Source organism: Monodelphis domestica, chromosome 4, assembly GCF_027887165.1.
Source record: "Monodelphis domestica isolate mMonDom1 chromosome 4, mMonDom1.pri, whole genome shotgun sequence".
Taxonomy (NCBI): Eukaryota; Metazoa; Chordata; class Mammalia; order Didelphimorphia; family Didelphidae; genus Monodelphis; species Monodelphis domestica.
In genome coordinates this window covers 436,757,680-436,781,050 of record NC_077230.1, presented here as the reverse complement: position 1 = coordinate 436,781,050, position 23,371 = coordinate 436,757,680, and the positions used below count along the sequence as shown (strand labels likewise).

Genomic DNA, 23,371 nt, shown 5'->3' with positions numbered 1-23,371 from the left:
CTGCCAGCTTCACTAGGGCACTCTCTGGAGGAATAAGAAGGGATGGTGGGGAGGGGGTTAATATAAGGAAGGGCAAAGTTGGCTGGGGGGGGTAAAAAACCTACTGAGCAGTAGAACAAGAAAAGTGGCAGTAGGAAGGGGAGTAATTGTATGAAGGGAACCCCCTCCCCCAGAAATCACATACTGGGGTCATCCTACTGTGCCTGAGCTGTGTGCACTACCTCACATGAGAGCCCTCCTGTGGCCCCTGCCTCAGCTCAGGTGAGGGTGGGGTGTTGGACAGAGGAGCTGGCTAGACCTCCCTGTTCCCTGCTTCTAGGCACAACCAGTACCTGTCTGTCCAGCCTGCTCACAACCCAGCTCTGGCTGAGTGCTGAAAGCCAGCCATTGCCTGGCTGCTGCGAGCTTCAGGCCTGCCCCAGCCTGGCCTGCAGGATCCCTGCCATGAGCAGCTCTCCCACTTCCCACTGGAACTTCAGCCTTTTGTTCGGAGTTATGGGGAAATGAGGGGCAGGAGCCAGGATGCAAGGCCCAAGCAGGAAGGGTCCAGACCTCTGCAGAAGTGGCCGGCTGTGGCTTCTTCTCGGGCAGTGAAGCAGGCAGCGGCAGCACCAGTTTCTATCTAGTCTCCTGGGGTGCACCTGGTGAGGGAGCTGTTCTCTCTCCTGAGGCTTTTCTGACCCATCTGCCATCTGCCTGTTCCTGTGGGTCCTGCTGATGCTGAGACGGCTCTACAGAGCTGCTTGAGACGCCCAAAGCCAGCTGTCAGTGAGACCATCCCTCTGAGCCCTGTTCCTGCTTACCTTCCTGCCCTGCTACTCTATCACCATCTAAGGGGGAAATCGGGGTCAGAGAAGTGCAGTTTACTGTAGGAACTGGGACCTTTAGGTAGGCAGATGACGGATAGTGTAGACACCATCTCTACAATTACCAACAAGATTTGGTGGGAGGTTTATTCAGAGAGATCCTCCCGATTCCCTTCTCTTCCAATAAACTATTATTTCAGTAGAATCTCTCACCGGGCAGCTCCCTCCGGAGCTTCTCAAGCAGCAGAATACCAGCAGGAGCTCCTAATCCCTGCCCTGCGCTGGCCGCTGCCAAGTCCATTTGGTCACTTGAATATTGTAGGGAGAAACCAGAGAGCAGGAATTTCCTGTCCTTCCTCCTTTCTGTCTCAAGGGCAAGAGACCAAGTTCCCCAGCTTATCTGTTCCCACTTCACCGGCCTTCCTGGTCGCCATCCATTTAGAATGCTTTCCCTGATGGACAGTTAGTTCTTCAGGTCTTGCTGCCCCAGCTCCGCTCAAGGCTTTTTCCCATTTTCTCTCATCCACAACACAAGGCATGCCAAGACCCCGGCCCAAGCCCCTCCTGTGCCCCCCGCTGGACCCTGACCAGCTAGCAGGGGGTTGAGGCTCTTTAGCTGTGGCTAAAGGCTCCCAGTGGTCAGTACACACAAGTGTAGTGCCACCTGCAGTCAAGAAGCAAAACTATAGGCAATTAAAGGTTTTAATAGAATCAAATATAATTGAATACATTAACCTGATTAAATCAAGTGAATTAAATTAAAGAATTATTAATAATTAAAAATACTATTGAATTAAATGGAATAAAAACAAATAATAAAACCAAAGATAACCCAATTAAGCCAAACTAATTCTACACAATATTAATGAAGTATGCTAATTCAGGGCTTCATTATTTCAAACATCATCACACAACAATAATAATTGATATATATTTATTATTGGCACTATTGCCTGGCAACAATTACTACTGCTTGAATTGGGTTCTTATTTGCTCCTACTCTAGCTTGGTTGTTTTATACAATAAAATGGAAGGAAGTTGTGTCTCAAGTTTTTTTCCCAATGTTTTGGGATCCTTTCACTGTTTGAATTGCCCATTCAGAAATAGCCAAAACAGCCCCTTACAGTAACAGACTTGTACCACAGCAACTAAACTCTTCAGCAGTAGCAGCTAGAGCAGAAGCCTCACTCAGATAGGGCAAAAAGGCCCAGGGATTTTCCTAAATAGATTTAGACAGAAAGACTAGACTAGACTTTTTTTCTAAACTCAGGGTCAAAGGACTAGACATTGTGCGAAATACTGCAACAAATCAAAAGAAATCAGGAAAGATTCCTCCATGTTCACCCCTGAACAAACTATTAAATTCATGGGATGATCCTAATTTCCCAAAAGAACATGGTATGTCAAAGAAGGAAGCAAGGAGATTGTGTAAAGCATGAGTAGTAAAATCCTTTAGCTGGCCAAGATCTGGTTCATGTGAAATAACTAAAAGTGGCAATTGGCTATAAGAATTCTAAAGGGTATACCTATTGGCTATTATAGGTATATCATCTTCACAAGTTTAATAGAGAGGGGGTCTTAGAAAAGGGAAGGAATCACGGAACAGCTGTTGGGGGATTGAATTCTATGTGGCACTTCCTCTTTCTTTCACTGAGCTCGGTTTGTTATCAATGGAGTCAGACAGTCTAGACTAAGACTGTTCTCCCACAGCCTCCTTCTGAATTGATAGATTAAAATTCCCCTCCTACTACATAAACTCTGAATCAATCTCTGGCATAGCTCTAATTTATTGGAGTGTAGGGTTGTTGAAAAAAGAGGAAAGTTCCTAATACTTCTTTCCTAATAGAACTCTTGAGGATTTGATCAAGGAAAATTCTTCAGGGCTAAGCTCTGAGTTCCCCTAAGGGAAAGAGTCTTTATCCCAAAATTAGCTTCAGTAGATAACTGTGATCTTCATTCAATTCAAGCAAAAGGATTCTGAGATTGGTACTTCTTCCACCCAGATCAAGAGTCCCAGACAAAAAGATTTTTTCTCTTTGGCTCCAACTGCTTTTGAACTTGGATGGAACTCTCTCCCTTTCCCCACAGGTCTTGTAAAGATTCCATTTGCTCTTCATCTGAAGCATCTCTTCAAACTTCAGATTTCTCTTTGCTCTTGGTCATCCCCTTATTCACACAAGTCAACCAAATCCACCACCCCTGAAAGTAGTTTGGTTGATGAAAACCCCTAACACGATGCCATCATTGTCCTTGAGCCAAGAGGTTATTACATCTTTAGATTCAGACTATTCTGGCTTGACTCCTTCAGCTCTTCCTTCTAAATCTAGTTACATCTAGCAAGAAAAACACCCTCTTGTCTTCCCATTCTGCCTGTGAGGAGGCTACTCTTCTTAATCCAGGCCCCTCTTACCTCCCAGCCCACCTTTGGTATGGTCTCTTTTCCTCACACCCAGCAGATTGGTCAATATGACAACAAAGAAAAATAATAAATGTTGGAGGGCATGTGGCAAAATTGGGACATTAAGACATTGCTGGTGGAGTTGTGAACTGATCCAATCATTCTGGAAGGCAATTCAGAATTATGTGCAAAGGGCTTTAAAAGACTGCCTGCTCTTTGACTCAGCCATACCATTGCTGGGTCTGTTCCCCAAAGAGATAATAAAGAAATATGTCTGTGTAAAAATATAACCACTCTCTTTAAAGTGGCAAAAAATTGAAAAATGAAGGGGTGTCCCTTGATTGGAGAATGGCTGAACAAATTGTGGTAACTGATGGTGATGAAATACTAAACTGTGCTGAGAGGAATAATGAACTGGAGGGATTCTATGTGAACTGGAACGACCTCTATGAACTGATACAGAGCGAAATGAGGACCAGGAGAACATTGTAAACAGAGACTGATACATTGTAGCACAATCAAATGTAATAGACTTTTCTATGTAGCAATGCAATGATCTAGGACAATCCAGAGGATCTTAGGAGAAAGAATGCTATCCATATCCAGAGAACGAACTGTGGGAGTAGAAACACAGAAGGAAAACATATGATTGATCACATGGTTCAGAAAGGGAGCTGAGGAGGAGATTCTCATTCACATTCACATTCAGGATTTAGCTGGTGGAGTCAGCTGAGATGAAGCTGGCCTGGTGTCACTAGAATCCTTGGTTGGACAAATCTTGTGGTGAGTGAATAAGGACTGACTGATCTTTTCTCTGGCGGCTTAGGCCTGGGTTGGCCAGGGCTGCCCTTAGCAGACCTATCCTTTTCTCATTATTCCCCTTTTCTCTCTTTCTCTCCTTTTCTTTAATTCCACATTTGTATTAATTAAAATCTCTATAAAACCCAGCTGACTTGGGTATATTTCATAATTGGGAATATTTCCCTGGCGACCACCTTATGTTTGATTTAAAACAAGACACTGTCTTGAAAACATATTTTCTGCGGTCACAATTTTAACAACCACTCTTATATCTATTACAGTTTATGTCTTCCACTATTTTAAGTATTATAGCTTACATCACTCTGCATCAGTTCATGGAAGTCTTTCCTGGTTTCTCTGATCTCCTCTGGCTTCTCATGAATCATATCACAATAGTATTCCAGTACAATCATATAACACAATTTATTCAGCCATTTTCCAATTGATGGGTTTCTCTTCATTTTCCATTTCTTTGCCACCACAAAAAGCTGCTGCTTCTGTTTTTCTTCAAATAGGTCCTTTTTCCTTTTTGTTTTTTATTGCTTTGGGATATAAACATAGTAATGGTATTGTGGGTTCAAGGGTATGGAGACTTTTATAGCCTTTTAAGAATACTTCCAAATTGCTCTCTCTAAAATGTGGAATCAATGAACATCCTAGTGCAAACAACAACATGGAAATAGGTTCTGATCAAGGACACAAGTAATACCCAATGAAACTGCATGTTGGCTGTGGGAAGGGCGAGTTGAGGGGATGGAGGGAAATCAAGTGGCTAATATCACGAAAAATAAACAAATAAATTAAATTAAATGGTTGAATCAGATCAGAATTACCTCAACAGTTCATTAGTGTCTCAATTTTCCCACATTTCCCACATATTTTCTCATTTCCCTTTTCTGTCATAATAGCCAACATGATAGGAGTGAGGTGCTACCCCAGAGCTGTTTTAATTTGTATTTCTCTAATTAATAATCATCACCCTCTCCCAGAGAAAAACACATTCCCCTTGAGCACATTCATTAGACTTCTCTGCACCATGTAAGAGATTATCTCTGGATGAAAGTCTTCCCACAGGGAATCCATATATGCCAAATCAGAAGACATTTTCTCATATTTAGCAAGCTCTGAATGCCTTTTGAATGTCTTTCCTCATTCATGAGTGCTAATATTTCAAATTAATAGGAATTCTAGGGAATGGGAATGAAGTGGTTATTTCCTGAAGTCTTTACTACATTACTTATACTCCTAAGATTTCTCTCCCATGTGAATTCTCTTCTGTGAGTGAGAAAATACCCCTACCCTCTTATACATGATTAGATTTTAATGTTAGTAATAGCTTTCAGATAATCATAATTATAGTTCAACGATAATTAGTATTGTCGTGATTTTAGAAGGGTTTTTCACCTATATTTTAGTAAAGCTTTTAAACGGTTTTAACTTAGGCCTTAGTTAGCCCCACCCTTTTGAGTTGATGTATCATGAACCTAACTTGTGCTCAGGTATGAGTCATCATTTGCTTTGACTTTAGTTTCATAAACAGACATGGGGCTATCCATTACCACCCATCCTTATCCGGAGTAGGCCGAGAACATCCTTGTCCCCCAATAATCATCAAATGACTCTTAGATCATGGTCAAAAGCTCTACTTAGCTGATCTAACTATGGACAAATAAGGGTTGCTTCCTAGTTGAACTAGCTAATGAACAGTGTTGCTGGGTGTCCTCATCCTTTGAAGGGTATGACTAGTCTTACACTTTTCTTTGAACTTTTAAGGAAAACTTGACTGTTTCTTGAGGTTATAAAAGTAGGTCTATCACATTGCTTGGGGTCTTCCAATATTAATCAGGAGTCCAGCTTTATTGGAGGATTAGGCCCTCTCCCAGTAAAACTAATTATCTGGCTTAGAGATTTTGACTTTTTGGAAATCTAAATAGATTATTCTTAAATAAGCTATGAATAGCAACTAAAAGCTCAGGTTCATACATGACCATTGTAAAGTTTTTTCACAGTGTGGATTTTTCTGCCATTTAGCAGGTATGGACATATATGTGAAAGCATTTCCAAACTGACTACAGTCATAGTTTTTCTCCAGTATGCATTCTCTGGTGTTTGGCAAGATGGCCGCTTGTTTTAAAAGCCTTTCCACATTGTTTACATTCATAAGGTTTCTCTCCAGTGTGGATTCTCTGATGTACAACAAGACCATCTTTCCGTGTAAAAGACTTTCCACATTGTTTACATTCATATGGTTTTGTTCCAGTGTGAATTCTCTGATGTGTAGCAAGGTGTGAGCTAAATGTGAAAGACTTTCCACATTCTTTACAGTCATAAGGTTTCTCTCCAGCATGGATTCTCTGATGTACAGCAAGACTGTACCTAGTTGTAAAAGCCTTTCCACACTGTTTACATTCATAAGGTTTCTCTCCAGTGTGGATTCTCTGATGTGTAGCAAGTTGCGAGCTAAATGTGAATGATTTTCTACATTGTTTACATTCATATGGTTTCATTCCAGTGTGAATTCTCTGATGTGTTGCAAGTTGTGAGCTAAATGTGAACAACTTTCCACATTCTTTACAGTTATAAGGTTTCTCTCCAGTGTGGATTCTCTGATGTGTAGCAAGACTATAGCTAGTCGTAAAAGACTTTCCACACTGTTTACATTCGTAAGGTTTCTCTCCAGTGTGCATTCTATGATGTTCAGTAAGACCAGAGCTCTGTGTGAAGGTCTTTCCACACTGTTTACATTCATAAGGTTTCTCTCCAGTGTGGATTCTCTGATGAATAGAAAGACTGTAGCTAGCTGTGAAAGCTTTTCCACACTGTTTACATGCATAAGGTTTCTCTCCCGTGTGGATTCTCTGATGTACAGCAAGACTGTTTCTCCATGTGAAAGCTTTACCGCACTGTTTACATTCATATGGTTTTGTTCCAGTGTGAATTCTCTGATGTTTAGCAAGTTGTGAGTTCAATGTGAAAGACTTCCCACATTCCTTACAATCATAGGGTTTCTCTCCAGTGTGGATTCTTTGATGTTCAGCAAGATTGCCTCTCTGTGTGAAAGCCTTTCCACATTGCTTACATTCATAAGGTTTCTCTCCAGTGTGGATTCTCCGATGTGCACCAAGACCATAGCTAGTTGTGAAAGACTTTCCACACTGTTTACATCCGTAAGGTTTCTCTCCAGTGTGAATTCTATAATGTTCAGTAAGACCAGAGCTCTGTGTAAAGGTCTTTCCACACTGTTTACATTCATAAGGTTTCTCTCCAGTGTGGATTCTCTGATGTATAGAAAGACTGTAGCTAGCTGTGAAAGCTTTTCCACACTGTTTACATGCATACGGTTTCTCTCCCGTGTGGATTCTCTGATGTACAACAAGACCGTTTCTCCATGTGAAAGCTTTACCGCACTGTTTACATTCATATGGTTTTGTTCCAGTGTGAATTCTCTGATGTTTAGCAAGTTGTGAATTCAATGTGAAAGACTTCCCACATTCTTTACAATCATAGGGTTTCTCTCCAATGTGGATTCTTTGATGTTCAGCAAGATTGCCCCTCTGTGTGAAAGCCTTTCCACAATGCTTACATTCATAAGGTTTCTCTCCAGTGTGGATTCTTTGATGTTCAGCAAGATTTCCCCTCTGTGTGAAAGCCTTTCCACAATGCTTACATTCATAAGGTTTCTCTCCAGTGTGGATTCTATGATGTTTAACAAGATAGCCCTTCTGTGTGAAAATCTTTCCACACTGTTTACATTCATAAGGTTTCTGTCCACTGTGGATTCTTTGATTTTCAATAAGATGATCCCTTCGCTTAAAAGCCTTTTCACATTCTTTACATTCACAAAGTTTCTCTTCAGTGTGGATCATCTGATCTTGTGCACATTCAGAATTCTGACAGAAGGCCTTCCCATCTTTACTACTCACAGAAAACTTCTCTCCAGGATTACTTTTTGGATGTTTAATGAGGCTGGAACTCCAAGTGAAGGCCATTTCCTCTGGATAATCTTGATATATGAATATTTCTGGAGGTTTCATATAGGATCGAAGGAGTTCTTTTTCAGGGAAGTACTTGTTGTATTCATTATTCTGATGATACTCATTTCCAGAGGTCATTTTCTTATTTTGATTTAGCATTGAATATTGTGTGAATTTCTTTGCAATTCCATAAAATTCACTGTCACTATTTGGATTTTTATTTACTTTGATATTAGATTCATAGCTTTCTCTCAAAATTAAGTCATAGGGATCCGCATTCATAAATCCTTGCTTACCAGATCTTTTCACAACAAGGCTCGGCTTTGTAGTTATCTCCTTCACTTCAAAACTGGTCTCTGCATCTGTAGAAAACAAATTATGATATAACATCGAAACAAACAGCAAGTTCTTTCCTCTGATGGCAGAAAGTAAATTGATTTTATTCTATTTTCCTAATTTAAAATTAGACTTTTCTAACAGAAGGAGGCAGAAACAGTCTTTGAATACATTATTTGGTTATATCTGCGAATGGTTCATTTTGAAAATATCTTCACATATAATAACACTGAAATCTCATGACACTCCTGTGTCACAGAGAGGTCCAGCACTGTAATAATAATTTACAGCTTGAGCCATGAGCTCAGAATAGAGCCAACCTCCCTGCAGATCGACTACAGTTCAAATCCTGTTATTGAGCTTGTTGTTTCCATAGTACTAGACAGTTTTTCCCTACTGCACTTTCTAATGCCTCTTATTGATTATATTTATAATTTTGTCAATTTCAGGAAATTTTCCCAACATTCCAATCTCATTATTTTAGAAGCACTGTCATATCTCTGAATAGTACTACTTTCTGGGATCAGTCCTGATGTGTTCCAAGGACCTGCTTCTTGGTCTTACTGCCTCAAGTCTTTCTCCAGTCCACTCAATCTTGCACACAGGTGTCACATTCATCAACGTAAAGTACACTTCTGATCAAGTTACTCCTTCCTTAAGAAACTCCCTTATCTCACTATCACTAGGATCAAATATAAGACTCTCTGGGTCTGGCTGTTAACGCCCTTCATTCTCTGCCCCTTTCCTACCTTCCCAGTCATCCCTTACCTTAGTCTTTTACACACATGCAATGATCAGTGATATAGGCCTCTTTTTGTCTCTTATACAGGAAACACTATCCCCCTGACTCCCAGGGTTTTTTCTGGCTACCCCTCAGGCTAATAATGCCCATCTGGCTTCCCTCAACTCTCATAAAATCCCTCATCCCACACTAAGTCTTGTCCACTCCTCCTTAGCCCTAGGGCCTTCCCTGTCTAGATTAGCTCCAATGTATCCTGGATATAGTGGCTTTGCACATGAATATTTGCATGTCGTCTTCCTCATTAGATAGGGATCTCCTTGAGAGCAGGGCTTCTCCCTTGCCTTTCTTTGTATTCCTGGGACTTACCACAGGTGCTGGCACATAGTAGGAGCTACATAAAGTCTTGTTGGCTTGAATAAACCTAGCAAAAAATTCATACTAGAAAGCCTCAGGCCTTCCTAGATGCTTTCAGGAGAGTTCCATGCTCTGGTGTTACCAACAAAGACTTCTTAGAGAGGATATTATCTTTATCACTGGAAAGGAAATGACAGGCCATGGAGTTTGACCCTCTCTTCTTTATTACAGACGAGAAAACTGAGGCTCAGAGATTTAATTACTTGCCCCAAATCCCACTGCTAAAATGTGTCTACAAACACATTCCATGTCAGATTTGACTGCCCCTAGTCTAGCACTTCTTTCCCTGTAACACATAGAGGTCTCTTTGGATAGTAGCCCTTATGTACCTGCTTTATCTCACTCACCTGCACAGAAGATCCTTGTGCCTTTTTGTTCTAACAACCACGGTGAGTCCCCTTGCTGACAACTGGATATCAAATTTTCTCTGGGAACTGGCAGCCCTGGGTATAAGGAATAAAGAAGAATTAAGAACAGAGAGAAATAGATAATTTAGTCCTATTTAGGGAAAGGGGTCATGCAAGCAAGGACCATGGGATGGTTCCCAGGTAGCCTCAAGGATGATTTTCATAGTATTCACCTTTGGAGAGGGGCAGAGATCATTAAACCCATTTGGAATCAGAAAATTTCATCTTCATTTTCCTGTTATAGAAGGATGGCCACATTCCACAGCTTCTACTACCTAGAAATTAGAGGCAGCTGGCAGTGTAGGGGGAAGAGGTCTGATATTAAGAGTCAGAAAGACAAGTTCTAATCAGCCTCAGATACAGGGGAACTGGTTGGCCCTTAGGCAAGTCATTTTACCTCTGTATGCCTCAGTTCCTTCAACTGTGATATGATGATAATAATGTCAAACTCACAGGTATGTTGTGAGACCACATGGTAAAAATTATAAACTCTTTTACTTAGTTCAGGACATAAAGCAGATATATATAGGGATGCTTATTCCTTTCCATTCCTTTTCTATCATGTGGGCTGGAATCTGAGGGAAGAATCATGATAATTGTGATAGCCTAGGGAGAATTAGGGACCATGAGCTTTCACTTTATATTTCTAAACAGGATTTATCTAAAGGCTAGATTCATGCCAAAGATAGAGGGGCTGCCTTGACAGGTAGAGGGTCAATGTCCATCTGCAAGGAAAAGCCGCATGGATATGAGAGTTTGCAGACTAAATTCCAGTTCACTTAGATTAGCTTCAAGACTGTGAAAATATAATACTCATTTGAGTTTTAACCTTAAGCTACCTAAAATAGAAAAGAGACAATTTCAAGAACAACAAAGCAATGTCTCAGTTTCCCATCAGATAATTCGAAAATCTTTTTCATGAAAACCAGACAGCAGAAGGACCCTGTGGAGAGATCAGCACATTTCCTTTTTAAATAACTGATAAAAGGCTCAAAATCCTACACATTAGGCCTGGAATGAAAACATTCCTTTGATGGCAGATTCAGAGTTACCAGAGGAAATGGTCTTTACCCACAGAGAGCAGATTCTGCACATTCTCCAGCATGACCTCCCTGTACAGCTTTTTCTGAGAAGGGTCCAACATGCACCACTCTTCCTGGGTGAAGTCCACTGTCACATCCTGGAACGTTACTGACTCCTAAATCAGCAAAAGTCATGAGATTTAGAGCTGAGACTTCAGAAATCATCAACCCTCATCAACACATAGGAGGAAACTGAAGCACACAAAGGATTTACCCCAAACTTTTAACCTTGAATAGCATCAGAGCTAGCACTGGAGAGCAGTCATTCAGAGCCTAATGGAATACTGAGAAAAGCATTTGTATCTGAAGTGAGAATCATGTTGGAATAGTAAAACCTGGAGAAGGGTCTTACTTTGAAATGTTTCTCCGTATGGAATCAGGGAGATGGTATGTAAAGTATGAGATTCTATGGAGGAGAAAGAGAGATGATCTGAAATTCTTCCTCATCACAAATGTCAGAATTGATCTGGTAAGAGCATTTTGTAATGAGTTTGTGAGAAGGTGGCAAGTATGGTGTATTCTGGGTAAAAAACATTACTAATCATTAATAAGGAAAGAATAAAGAAAAAGGAATTTCCTACTTAATTTCCAAAAAAGTTGAAATACTTATATCTGGATTGTAAGAAACAATAGTCTTATGAAGAACTCAATGGAAAACCACAGTGAAGAAGGAAGGTATTTTATTAAGATGTTCTTGCAAGAGCAGGTCTCCAACAAGTAGGCACATACCTGGATTGGCACAGCAAGCTTTTATTCCACATACCTGGCCACAGAGTCCTCCCTCCTTTCTCCACTGGTAGTGGAGGTGTACAACTTCCCAACACACCTATAATATGTTCTCCTCTAGTCATATTTACCCCTCCTGTGTCATGTCACATGTGCTTTAATAAGTTCACTCTACCTTAAGGGAACATAATTTAATATTCATAGCTTTTCTGAGCATGCCTGTTATTCTCATTAGGAGCAGAGGGATTGGGTAGAGACTTTCCTGAAGGCTACAAATCACCATATTTCCTTTACTGAAAAAAGTCACATAATCTGTTTTCTACATGGGATCAGACTGTCTCCATCCAAGTGAAGAAGAGATATCCAGTGTCATATTGAGGATTTGAGGAAACACTGGGTTTGATGTGTCTTAGCCAAAATATTTTACATTTGATGTCTTTTCCGTGTGATTAATTTCATGTGAATGACATCTATTCATTCATTTTTAATATTTAAATACATTGAAAGAAAAGTAATTATGATGAGAAAAGGAGAAATTTTTTTAAAATTAAAAATATGTTTTATTAAATAAGGTTAGGGATGAGCTTATTCATAAGAAAGACACTGACAATGTAATGATTGAAATTCTGCAGAGACTGAATTCCTTCATTTTAAATTAATTAATTGACTGATCAAGACATTCTAATGTGGTCCGTTTACTCTCTCCACAATCTAAGAGTTTGTAAAAAAGACATTTCTCTCCTCTAGCATAGGTCTCTCCCTCTCCTCACCCCCACCTCTTCTCTCTCTCTCTCTCACTCCCCATATCTATCTATCTATCTATCTATCTATCTATCTATCTATCTATCTATCTATCTATCTATCTATCTATCTATCTATCTCCTTCGGTCAACCACTCAGTCCTTTCCCTGTACATTCCAAGAGATCACTGATTCATAAATGGCCAATGAAGAGGGGACTTAGAGACTTCAACTGCTGCTCCCTCATTATTTCATTACAGGAGAAGCAGGGCTTTGTCCATACAAGAAAGCTACCAGTTCAAACTTTATTCGGCCTTGTGGCTGGCCTAGCATTCTCTCAAAATGGTTCAAGACTCACTATGGCTTGCCAACCCTGCTCTTAGTTGTTTTATCTTAAAAAAACAAAGCAGGTTTCAACGTATTTCCATGGCCTTGGGAGGGGACAGACTGAAAGATTGGGGTTTGGTACTTGGGTGGGGGGATAAAGAGGAAATTATTCCACAAAAACATCATAATTCAGTATTAATTTTCAACAAGAATTCATTTACAAAAAACAAATGATCTAAACATAGCCTAGGGACTCTAGAACCTCCAGAACCAAAGGTCAAAAGAATGAGTTTAGAGGCAGATTCGATAACTGACAAGAGAGTGGCCAGATCTGGTAAAACTATGCTACCTGGAAGAGTTCATTTATGTTATCAAACTGCTCCATGGAAAACAGATGGTACACACTTTCCCCCCATTTTTTCAATCATATACCACCAACAACAAAATTTAAATAAATGAAAAAGCAAGTATGTACAAAATGGCAAATTTCACAATGTTTATAATTTGTTTCAAACACATACATTTTATGTATGTGTTAACAAAAAAACATTCTCTGCTTCTGACTTCCCATTGAATTTGTTTTACTTTGATACTTTTTTCTCTTAATTTTGAAGCTTTTTTTTTTTACTTTTAAACATTTTATTTCTTCATTTCAAACATTATTCCTTGGAAACAAAAATAATTTTCTTTTCCTCCGCGCCTCTCGCCACCCCTCCTATAGCCAACGCATAATTCCACTGGGTTATCACATATGTCCTTGATTCGAACCCATTTCCATGTTGTTGGTATTTGCATTAGGGTGTTCATTTAGAGTCTCTCCTCAGACATGTCCCCTTAACCCCTGTAGTCCAGCAGTTGCTTTTCCCCGGTGTTTTTACTCCCACAGATTGTCCTCTGTTTATGGATGATGTTTATTCTCCTAGATGCCTGCAGATTGTTCAGGGACGTTGCATTGACACTAATGGAGAAGTGCATTACGGTTGATGGTTCCACAGTGTACAATGTTTTCCTGGTTCTGCTCCTTTCACTCGGTATCACTTCCTGGAGGTTGTTCCAGTCTCCATGGAATTCCTCCATTTTATTATTCCTTTGAGCACAATAGTATTCCATCACCAATATATACCATAATTTATTCAGCCATTCCCCAATTGAAGGGCATCCTCCTCATTTTCCAGTTTTTTTGCTACCACAAAGAGCACAGCTACGAATATTCTTGTACAAGTCTTTTCCCTTATTATCTCTTTGGGGTACAAACCCAGCAGTGCTATGGCTGGATCAAAGGGCAGACAGTCTTTTATCGCCCTTTGGGCATAGTTCCAAATTGCCCTCCAGAATGGTTGGATTAATTCACAAATCCACCAGCAATGAATTAGTGTCCCTACTTTGCCACATCCCCTCCAGCATTCATTACTTTCCTTTGCTCTCATGTTGGCCAATCTGCTAGGTGTGAGGTGATACCTCAGAGTTGTTTTGATTTGCATCTCTCTGATTATAAGAGATGTAGAACACTTTTTTATGTGCTTATTAATAGTTTTGATTTCTTTGGCTGAAAACTGCCTATTCATTTCCCTTGCCAATTTATCAATTGGAGGATGGCTTGATTTTTTGGACAATTGATTTAGCTCTATAAATTTGAGTAATTATACCTTTTTCAGAGGTTTTTGTTAAGAAAATTATTTCCCAATTTGTTGCCTCCCTTCTCATTTTGGTTACATTGGTTTAGTTTGTACAAAATCTTTTTAATTTGATATAATCAAAATGGTTTGTTTTACATTTTGTGACTCTTTCTATGTCTTGCTTGGTTTTAAAGTCTTTCCCTTCCCACAGATCTGACATGTATACTATTCTGTGTTCACCTAATTTACTTATAGTTTCCTTTATGTTCAAGTCATTCACCCATTCTGAGTTTATCTTGGTGTAGGGTGTGAGGTGTTGATCCAAACCTAATCTCTCCCACACTGTCTTCCACTTTTCCCAAAGGCAAACGCAAGAGGATCCAGCCTGCCCCACCCCCACCTATAGGGCCAGAGCCGTGGCCAGCGCACGCCGAGACAAACAAGCAAAGAGTGCCTCTGAAGCAAGGAGTGGGTACTTCTGTGCCCTTGTGAGTTGACTAGGACAGCAAGAGAGCAGGGGGACCCCCCCCCCCAAAGGCAGCTAGGCAGAAAAACTCAAGACATGAGAGAGAGATTTCAGGTGCGCAGAGCCCATTGCGCCCACCAGAGTCAGGGAGTGAGACAGGAATCCCTCTGGAACGAATAGGGACCATTTTTAGGGTCCTTGGGAATTAACCAGGTCTGCTGGGGACCCACCCCCAAAAGTAACTAAACCAGAAAATCAGGCGGGTGAGAGAGAGCAGACACTGAGCTCCCCCTGGAGGAAGGCACCAAGAAAAGCTGCAAAGGACTGAGGAAAACCAAGACCCGGCTCATTAACTCCCTACACCAAAAAAACCCTGCTCAGCAGACTCTGATTTCTGACTAAAGAGGGAAGTGAAAACATCCAGAAAAAAATGGCTAACTGTGCACAGGAGCCTCAAAATCCCAGCAAGAAATCAAAAAAGAAGACTGTCACCCTCGAAACTTTCTATGGAGGAAAAACCCAAGGTACATAGGAAATACTGGACAAAAGTGAAACACAGGCAAAACAAAAAAAAAAAATGAAAATTGTCCACAAACCCGGGAAGAGTCTGAAATGGAGCTTATTATCAGAAAGATGGAAGCCCTCTGGAAAGAGAAGTGGGAAATGGTTCAAAAAGAAAACCAAAAAATTATATTAGAGAACCAAAAAATTACAGCTGAATGCCAAAAGATCAAAGAAGAAAATCAAGCCTTAAGGTCCAGAACTGAGCAACTGGAAACCAATGATCTTGCAAAACAGCAAGAATTAATAAAGCAAAGTCAAAAAATTCAGGAATTAGAAGAAAACATAAAATATCTCACTGACAAGGTGACAGACATGGAAAAGAGGAAGGAGACACAATCTGAGAATCATTGGTCCACCAGAGAAGCCAATAATAAACAGTAGTCTTGATATCATAATACAAGATATCATCCAAGAAAACTGCCCAGAGATTCTAGAACAAGGGGGAAATATAGGCATTGAACGAGTTCACAGAACACCCTCTAAACTAAACCCCCCAAAAGACAACTCCCAAGAATGTAATTGCCAAATTAGAAAGCTTTCAAGCAAAAGAAAAAAGCTTACAAGAAGCCAGAAAAAGACAATTAGGTATAAAGAAATGCCAATCAGTGTCACACAAGACCTTGAAATTTCCACACTGAACAACCGTAAGGCATGGAACATGATATTCAGAAAGGCAGGAGAGTTGGATCTTCAACCAAGTATCAGCTATCCATCAAAACTGATTTTGTAGATTTAAAAGAAATTTTATCATATAATGAATTATATTATTCTCTTTTCATCTTTTCATCTATTTCCCTTATTTTCTTAATATTTTCAATATCTGTCATTTCTAATAACATAATATAAACTATTACATTAAAATAATCTAATCTATTCAAACATTTCTCCCAATCACTGCATTTGTTTTATTTCCAATTCTTTTGTAATTACTAACAAAGCTTCCACTAATATTTTAATACAGCTTTTCACACAGCTTCCTGTCCTCTTAATAATGTCGAATCCTAGTAATTGGATTCCTAGGTAAATGAGCATGAATGGTTTTACAGCACTTAATGTATATTTCCATCTTGTTTTCTAAAACACAATTCACAGTTGCTCTAGCAATGTAATATTAGGCCTATTTCTCCATGTATCTATCAGCATTTAATTTCATCAAATTACCCACTCTGGTTCCTTTAACATACATTACCAGGACCAGAGTTAGATAGATTGGTCCTTAGGCAGACATAAACTGTTGCTAGGACCATAATCTTTCCCAAACCAAGTCTTTCTAGATTCAGCATTCCCAGTGGAACTTTTCCAGTGCCATAACCACTCAAGAATCCGATGTTACCTCCACAGTATGGTGAATGTTAAAGTAACATTTTTGCTTTTATTATCACACCAGAAACTATGTTTGGATTATGTATTTGCTCAGGCTTAGACCTACTGCTATCCTCATGTAAGTATATTTATGTTTTAAACATATGATTTGTCTTCTATTTGTAATCTATATTTCACTTTAAGCTGTATTCATTTCTATTATAAAATTTCTGAACAATAAAGAACTTGTACTTTCCACTTTCATTTTGTAATAAGAATTTATAAAATTTTCCTTTTCCATAGGATCTCCTGAATTATATCAGGATAATGGGCATGGAGGTCAAGAGGAGAGACTTTCCCTATGCAATTTCTGCACTTTTAAGACACATGGCCATCACTGATTAATTGTGTCACAGTCTTGGATAGAAGAATAGATGACAGTGTACCTGTCTATCTGGAAACTGAACTGGCTTATTTAGGCAGCAGCTACCAAGGACCTGGAAAATTCATGCAACACAGTGTATGTGGGAGCAGACAGTGCTGATCTTAGAGTTCACACTGATAACAAACAGTGATGTAGCACAAAGAGACTTTCTAAAGTATGAATTTTAAAATTACTCCACCCGACTCAGACCGTACTTTAGAAGATTTGATTTAGCTATTTCCTGAAGAACTCCAGGATCTTTACCAATATATCCCCAAATGGGGTCACAGAGAGTCAGACACAACTGAAATGACTAAATGAAAACAAACACAAGACAAATCATTACATATATAACATGTGATCTCTAGATGTGAGGGACCCAAATGTTTTTCACCTACCCTACATGTGGGTCATTTTCTTGAGTGGATACAAAAACTGTCATGGACTTGTCCAGCTCTTGTGCTGCTGCCTCAGTCTTCCTGAGTGTCAAGATCAGAACCAAACAAGCAATAATTACTTTGTTCTATGGTAACCCTTGACATAAGGACAATGACAATTCTCCCAAAAGGAATGACTTACATACTGAGAGGGCTAGTAGCAAACAGCAGATACCACCTAGCCATCCCAGACCCCCTTTCCAGGTTTCTGACCCTTCCTGCCTTCCACTTCCTTTCTGACTCAAGGACACTGGCCTCCTGGATGATCCATGACCAGGACTCTCCATTTCCTCACTCTGTCCCTTTCCAATGACTGTCTCTTATACTGGAGTGTCTTCCCTCCTCCCCTGGGTCTCCTGGCTTCCTTTCCATCTCAAGTCAAATTTCACCTTCTAAAAACAAGCTTTTCCTGGTCCATAAATCTGTTAGGTCCTTCCCTCTCACACGGTTCCCATCTATACTGCATTTGGCTTTTCTAGACACAGATGCTCACATGGTTTCTTCCCATAACATAGTGCAATTTTATGTCCTTCTTTTGCATCCCCACGAGGTTAGCACAGTGCTTAGCACACAGCAGTCACTTGATCAATGCTTATTTACTACATCTAAGAAATGGTAGAAGGGATTTAGGAGGAAAATTGCTGCTCTGATGAAATTACTGCAAAGGATACCTCAAGTTTAACAGGATAGAGCTTCCTTAATTCTCCTGGATTCCACCTTGGGTGAAGCTGGTCAGGTCTGGATATGGACTGCACTCACCTGACATGGGGGTCTCTGGGTCTCAGGCATCATTCTCTCTGGTTCCAAGGTCTCTCCTAGGGCTAGACTTTGGTGCTCTTCAGGGAGGAGGATACTCAAGGTGGAGAAACTTTCTCTTTGCATACCTATAAGAAATTATAGAAGATGAGGTTTCAGAGGGGATCAAAAGGCCCTCCGCCTGTCCTCAGGGGAGACTCTACCCAGTCTGAGGGGAATAGAGAGGGACAGGCTTAGAAATAAAATAGGACAGTACAGGAAAACGTTCCATCCTCACTAATTCCATCTTTGGCCTCATTCACCTCCCCTATCCTCCTACAAAGACCCAAGAGGCAGAAGGGGCTTGGGATACCAGATAGGATTAAACCAGGCAGAACTTCAATGACCCCTGACTCAGATCTCCTTCTCATACTATGGTTGGGATATAAAGGTTGGGCAAAAGTAACCCAGGGGTAAAGGTGCGGATGACACTCACTTTTGGAAAGTGATGAAGAGCCTAGATATATAGTATGGGCTGGGAGCAAGCCCAGAAGGCAGGTCTGCTCCTGGCATAACTGGCAGACGCTGGTCAAGAGGTCATATGGGGAAGATGAGGCCCAAAGAAAAGGGAAGGGGGCAGGGAGAGGTACTATCTCAGTCCTAGAGGCTACCTGAACATGCAGAATTAACATCCAGAAGCAAAAGACAATTTAAGGTTGAAGAGAAGACGCAATCACACCTAGGGGTAGAAGAACCTCCAGATCTTATCTACCTCTCCTTCCTAAATCTTGCCCTCAAACTCCACCCCAGCACTAGAACTGCACTTGGGCCACACACACCAGTCCAATCCTTGATGGTATCTCCCTTCCCCAATCTATCGACCACCTTTTCCCCTTTCTCCTTTACCATGCTCTCCAGTGTAGATTTTCTTGTGTTCTATAAGATTAGAGACATCTGTGAAAGCCTTTCCACAATGTTTATATTCAAAATGTTTCTCTTCAGTATGGATTCTCTGATGTTCAGCAAGATTGTCTTTCTCTTTCAAAACCTTTCCACACTCTTTAAATTCATGAGGTCCCTTTTTATTGTGGATTCCTTTATGTTTAGTAAGACTAGAGCTCTTGGTGAAAGTCTTTCCACACAGATTACATTCATAAGGTTTCTCACCAGTGTGGATTCTCTGATGTCCAGCAAGCTTAGAGTTCTGTGGGAAGGTCTTCCCTCCTTCATTACCTATAGAATGCATTTCTTCAGGATAACTTTTTAAATTTCTAATGAGGTCTGAACTTCACCTGGAGGCCATTTCCCTTAGGTTGTCCTGATCCTTTTGCATTTCAGGAGATTTCCAAAGGGACTGAGGAAGCTCTACCAATTCAGGAAAGCATTTGTTATATTCACTATCCTGAGGACAGTTACTCCATGAGGTCAAGTTCTTACAGGGATTTACAATTGAATGTTGTCTGAATCCCTTTCCAGTTTCATGAAATGCACAATCAGTTTGGATTTTCTTCTCTCTTGTTATCAGTCACAGATTTTTCTTAAATTGAAGTCAAAGGAAAAATCCCTCCTGAACTCATCCCCTTCCACAGAGGCTCAGCCTGGTGGTCATCTCATCACTTCAAACGTGCTGTCTGCATCTGCACAAGATAAATAAGGGTTTATACACAGAAAGACCCACACAGAGAAATGGAAGTTCCTTTCTCTGTGGCAGATAATAAACGGATTTTCATTCTATTTTCCCTCCCGTTAAGGAAGAAAACTTTTCTAACTTCATCAGGCAGAATCAGTCTTTGGATACACCATTTGGTCACATCCACGTGTGGTGGATTCAGAGATACCTGCACCTACAATCACACTGGAATTTCACCCCACTTGTGACACAGGGAGGTTCAGCATCATCATCACACTTTTCACTGGGCCCATAAGCTCAGAAGAGAGGAGTGCCCTGGCCAACTTCCCTGTAGCTAGACTAGGACTGAATCCTTGTCACTGAGCATGTTCCGTCCACAGCACTAGACAGTCTTTCCCTCACGCACTAACTTTCCACTACATGCTTCTTGTTGATACACTCATCATTCTGTCAATGTCAGCTAACCTTTCTGATGTACCAGGTCACATGGTCATTCTTGGACAATTTCATACTCTAAGCTCCAAATAGGTTTGCTCTTTTTTAATTGTTATGCGATAGTCTCCCAAGTTGTAGCCACATTTTCCTCTTTTCCAGTAGGATCTAAAGATCTGCCACTTGTTACACATATTCTAAATATTCAGATTAACATAATCATATGTTATATCTTATATTATATTCTGAATCCTTCTCTCAGGAAATGAATTTAGTTTACTAACTGATTCTCCCCTGGCTGATTCTCCTGTCCGCATGGCCCTTTTGGGGAAGGACCGGGAGCAGCCCCCTCGCCCATCCCCCAGCTGCCTCCTGACTCCAGGGCGGGGGTGGGGTGGCGTTTGGTGGGGGCGGCATTCGCTCCTCTGGGGAAGACTAAGCCCCGCCCCCCGACTCCCGGTCCTAACCAAGAGGCCTGGCCTGACACGGACACTTCCGTGTTTGTCCCTTTTCTTTTTAATTTTATTTTAAACATTATTTTATTTGGTCATTTTCAAACATTATTGATTAGAACGAAGATCATTTTCTTTTTCTCCCGCCCCACCCCCAATAGCGATGCGTGATTCCTCTGGGTATCACGTGTGTCCTCGGTCTCTTTGTCCCTTTTCAAATGATGGACAGACACAAACTCACTCACAGACCCGCGCTGGCACGCACACTCCCCGCTGCGCCCACGCACAACTATCCACCCCGCGCCTTCATTCTCCCACTCACCCAGCTGCAGACCTCCGCTCCCTCCAGCCAGCTTCTGCCGAGATCCCGACAAGCCCAGCATGCCCCAGGGCTGCCATAGGAGCAGGGGCCGAGGTGTGCGTAACGTCACGACAGGGCATTCTGGGAAATGCAGTTCTGCGCTCTCCCCTGGGTTTAGCGCCCTGGAGGGGGAGGAGCTGAACCTGTGAGAACTCCTGGGCGCCGTTCCGCGGAGGAATAACGGGGGCGATTCCTTCCCGGATGTCTCTGGGGTCCGGACTGCTACTGGCAGGCTCTGTGGCTCTTTCGGCCGCAGCCCGGGCCTGATCAGTTTTGTTACCGTCCCGGTTAGGGCTTTGGAGGGGGTATGTCTGCCCAGCCCTTGCTTCACCTGGGACTATGGAATGCTCAGCGTCCCAAACCCTTGTAGCAGCCTGATCTCTGTCCTCCTTTGAAAAGAGGTGGTACAAGACTGCCGCGTACACATACTTGGTCCCAGAAATTGGTTAAGTTGTTCTGCCAGCCCAGTTGGGTCTTCCAGCAGGTCTTTCCTCTCTCTTAGATTTCTGAGCCTCAGAGGCTCTGAGAGTGGGTCTACTGTATCCTGACCCCTGTTCTACTGGCACTTCTCTGAGTGGATACTGCGTGGCTTGTTCCCCAAAAGGGAAATTGAGCTGGTCCTCTAGTAACCCCTCAGCTTCCCTGCCACAGGAGGCCCTGGCACTGGCCCTCGTTCTATTTGGGGTGCTGATGCTCTCACAGGAGGTCCAGGAAGAGCAACTGGCGCTTAGGGAGCAGGGGGAATCAGATACAGGGAAGGGAGAGACTCTGGTGGCTCCCAAGTCTTCTCTCTCTCTTCCCTTGAGTCCTTTCCCTTCTCTGCTGCAGTAACTGTTACAGCCAATGCTCTGTTTCCTTCTGCCCTTTTCTACCTCTGGTTGCCATAAGGCAGCCTATGCTACGTCCTCATCACCTTTGAATTCTCTCTTGTTTAGTCTTATTGAGGTTGTCACAAACCATATAATAAGTAGGTTCAAATTTGGCCAGAGGGTCAGTCTTCAGACCTGCCCACTGAAAACAACAAAACTGTAAAAAAGTGTTCATACCGAGGGGAATTTTCCCAGGCTTTCCATTAGCTCCTCACGGACTATCCCTAGGAACTGTGTTCACTTCTTTCCTATGTGGATCAACGTCCTCTCGTGTGAACTTCTTCTTCCTCTGGACTGAGGCTTTGTGTCCCATGTTTCTGTCTCGATATTCCTCATCTTGCTTCTTTCAGGCACATCTTAACTTGGCAATCTCCCTAAGACTGTCCTATCTTTTACCATTTATCTCTCACTGAAAAGGGTTTTTACTTTTCAGTTGTCTGGCCCCCTACCTACCTCTATTCACTCATTACTTAGGACCTCTTCCCAAGCCCCTCAGGATGAATAGGAACTGGGGACTACTTCAGTTTCCACCCTGAAAACTGCTCTTCAGTGGGACCATACACAGGCCTCTGACAATGTCTCCACCGCAGATTCCCTGCAGATTGTTCAGGGACATTGCATTGACACTAATGGAGAAGTCCATTACTTTCGATTGTACCACCTACAGTCTTTTATCGCCCTTTGGGCATAGTTCCAAATTGCCCTCCAGAATGGTTGGATCAATTCACAACTCCACCAGCAATGAATTAGTGTCCCAACTTTGCCACATCCCCTCCAGCATTCATTACTTTCCTTTGCTATCATGTTAGCCAATCTGCTAGGTGTGAGGTGATTCCTCAGAGTTGTTTTGATTTGCATCTCTCTGATTATAAGAGATTTAGAACACTTTTTCATGTGCTTATTAATAGTTTTGATTTCTTTATCTGAAAACTGCCTATTCATGTCCCTTGCTAATTTATCAATTAGAGAATGGCTTGATTTTTGGACAATTGATTTAGATCTTTGTAAATTTGTGTAATTAGACTGTTGTCAGAGGTTTTTATGAAGATTGTTTCCTAATTTGTTGCTTCCCTTCTGATTTCAGTTACATTGATTTTGTTTGTTCAAAACTTTTTTGATTTGATGTAGTCAAAATTATTTATTTTACACTTTGTGTCTCTTTCTAAGTCTTGCTTGGTTTTAAAGTCTTTCCTTTCACAAAGATCTGACATGGATACTATTCTGTGTTCTCCTAATTTACTTATAGTTTCCTTCTTTATGTTCAATTCATTCACCCATTCTGAGTTGATCTTGGTGTAAGGTGTGAAGTGTTGACCCAAACCTAATCTCT

The 23,371-nt window shown here is 41.2% G+C and overlaps 1 protein-coding gene across 6 annotated transcripts; it reads right to left on the bottom strand.

Annotated features, from left to right (window-relative positions):
* Positions 1-1,490: 1,490 nt before the first annotated feature.
* On the bottom strand, positions 1,491-21,243 carry LOC103095618 (zinc finger protein 345-like). 6 transcript variants are annotated; one of them, XM_056796471.1, is made up of 6 exons: positions 21,134-21,243; positions 19,204-19,934; positions 18,322-18,446; positions 10,950-11,076; positions 9,819-9,914; positions 1,491-8,341 (listed from the first exon to the last, which is right to left on the bottom strand). In XM_056796471.1, exons 2-6 carry the CDS (start codon positions 19,541-19,543, stop codon positions 6,081-6,083), a joined length of 2,949 nt encoding a protein of 982 aa, XP_056652449.1. In that variant the 5' UTR covers positions 19,544-19,934; positions 21,134-21,243; the 3' UTR covers positions 1,491-6,080. The 6 variants fall into 6 exon arrangements, with proteins under 6 accessions (XP_056652449.1, XP_056652450.1, XP_056652453.1 ...); XM_056796472.1 differs by having other exon boundaries at positions 19,465-19,934; XM_056796475.1 differs by lacking the exon at positions 21,134-21,243 and having other exon boundaries at positions 10,954-11,076; positions 19,204-19,217.
* Between the last annotated feature and the right edge of the window lie 2,128 nt (positions 21,244-23,371).

Coding starts and splice junctions, on each gene's coding strand:
- LOC103095618 (XM_056796471.1), bottom strand. CDS start 19,543: ATGCATTCTATAGGTAATGAAGGAGGGAAGACCTTCCCACAGAACTCT. Junction 11,077..18,321: donor CCCAGAGACCCCCATGTCAG/GTGAGTGCAGTC, acceptor TTGCTGATTTAG/GAGTCAGTAACGTTCCAGGA. Junction 9,915..10,949: donor GCAGAATCTGCTCTCTGTGG/GTAAAGACCATT, acceptor CCTTATACCCAG/GGCTGCCAGTTCCCAGAGAA.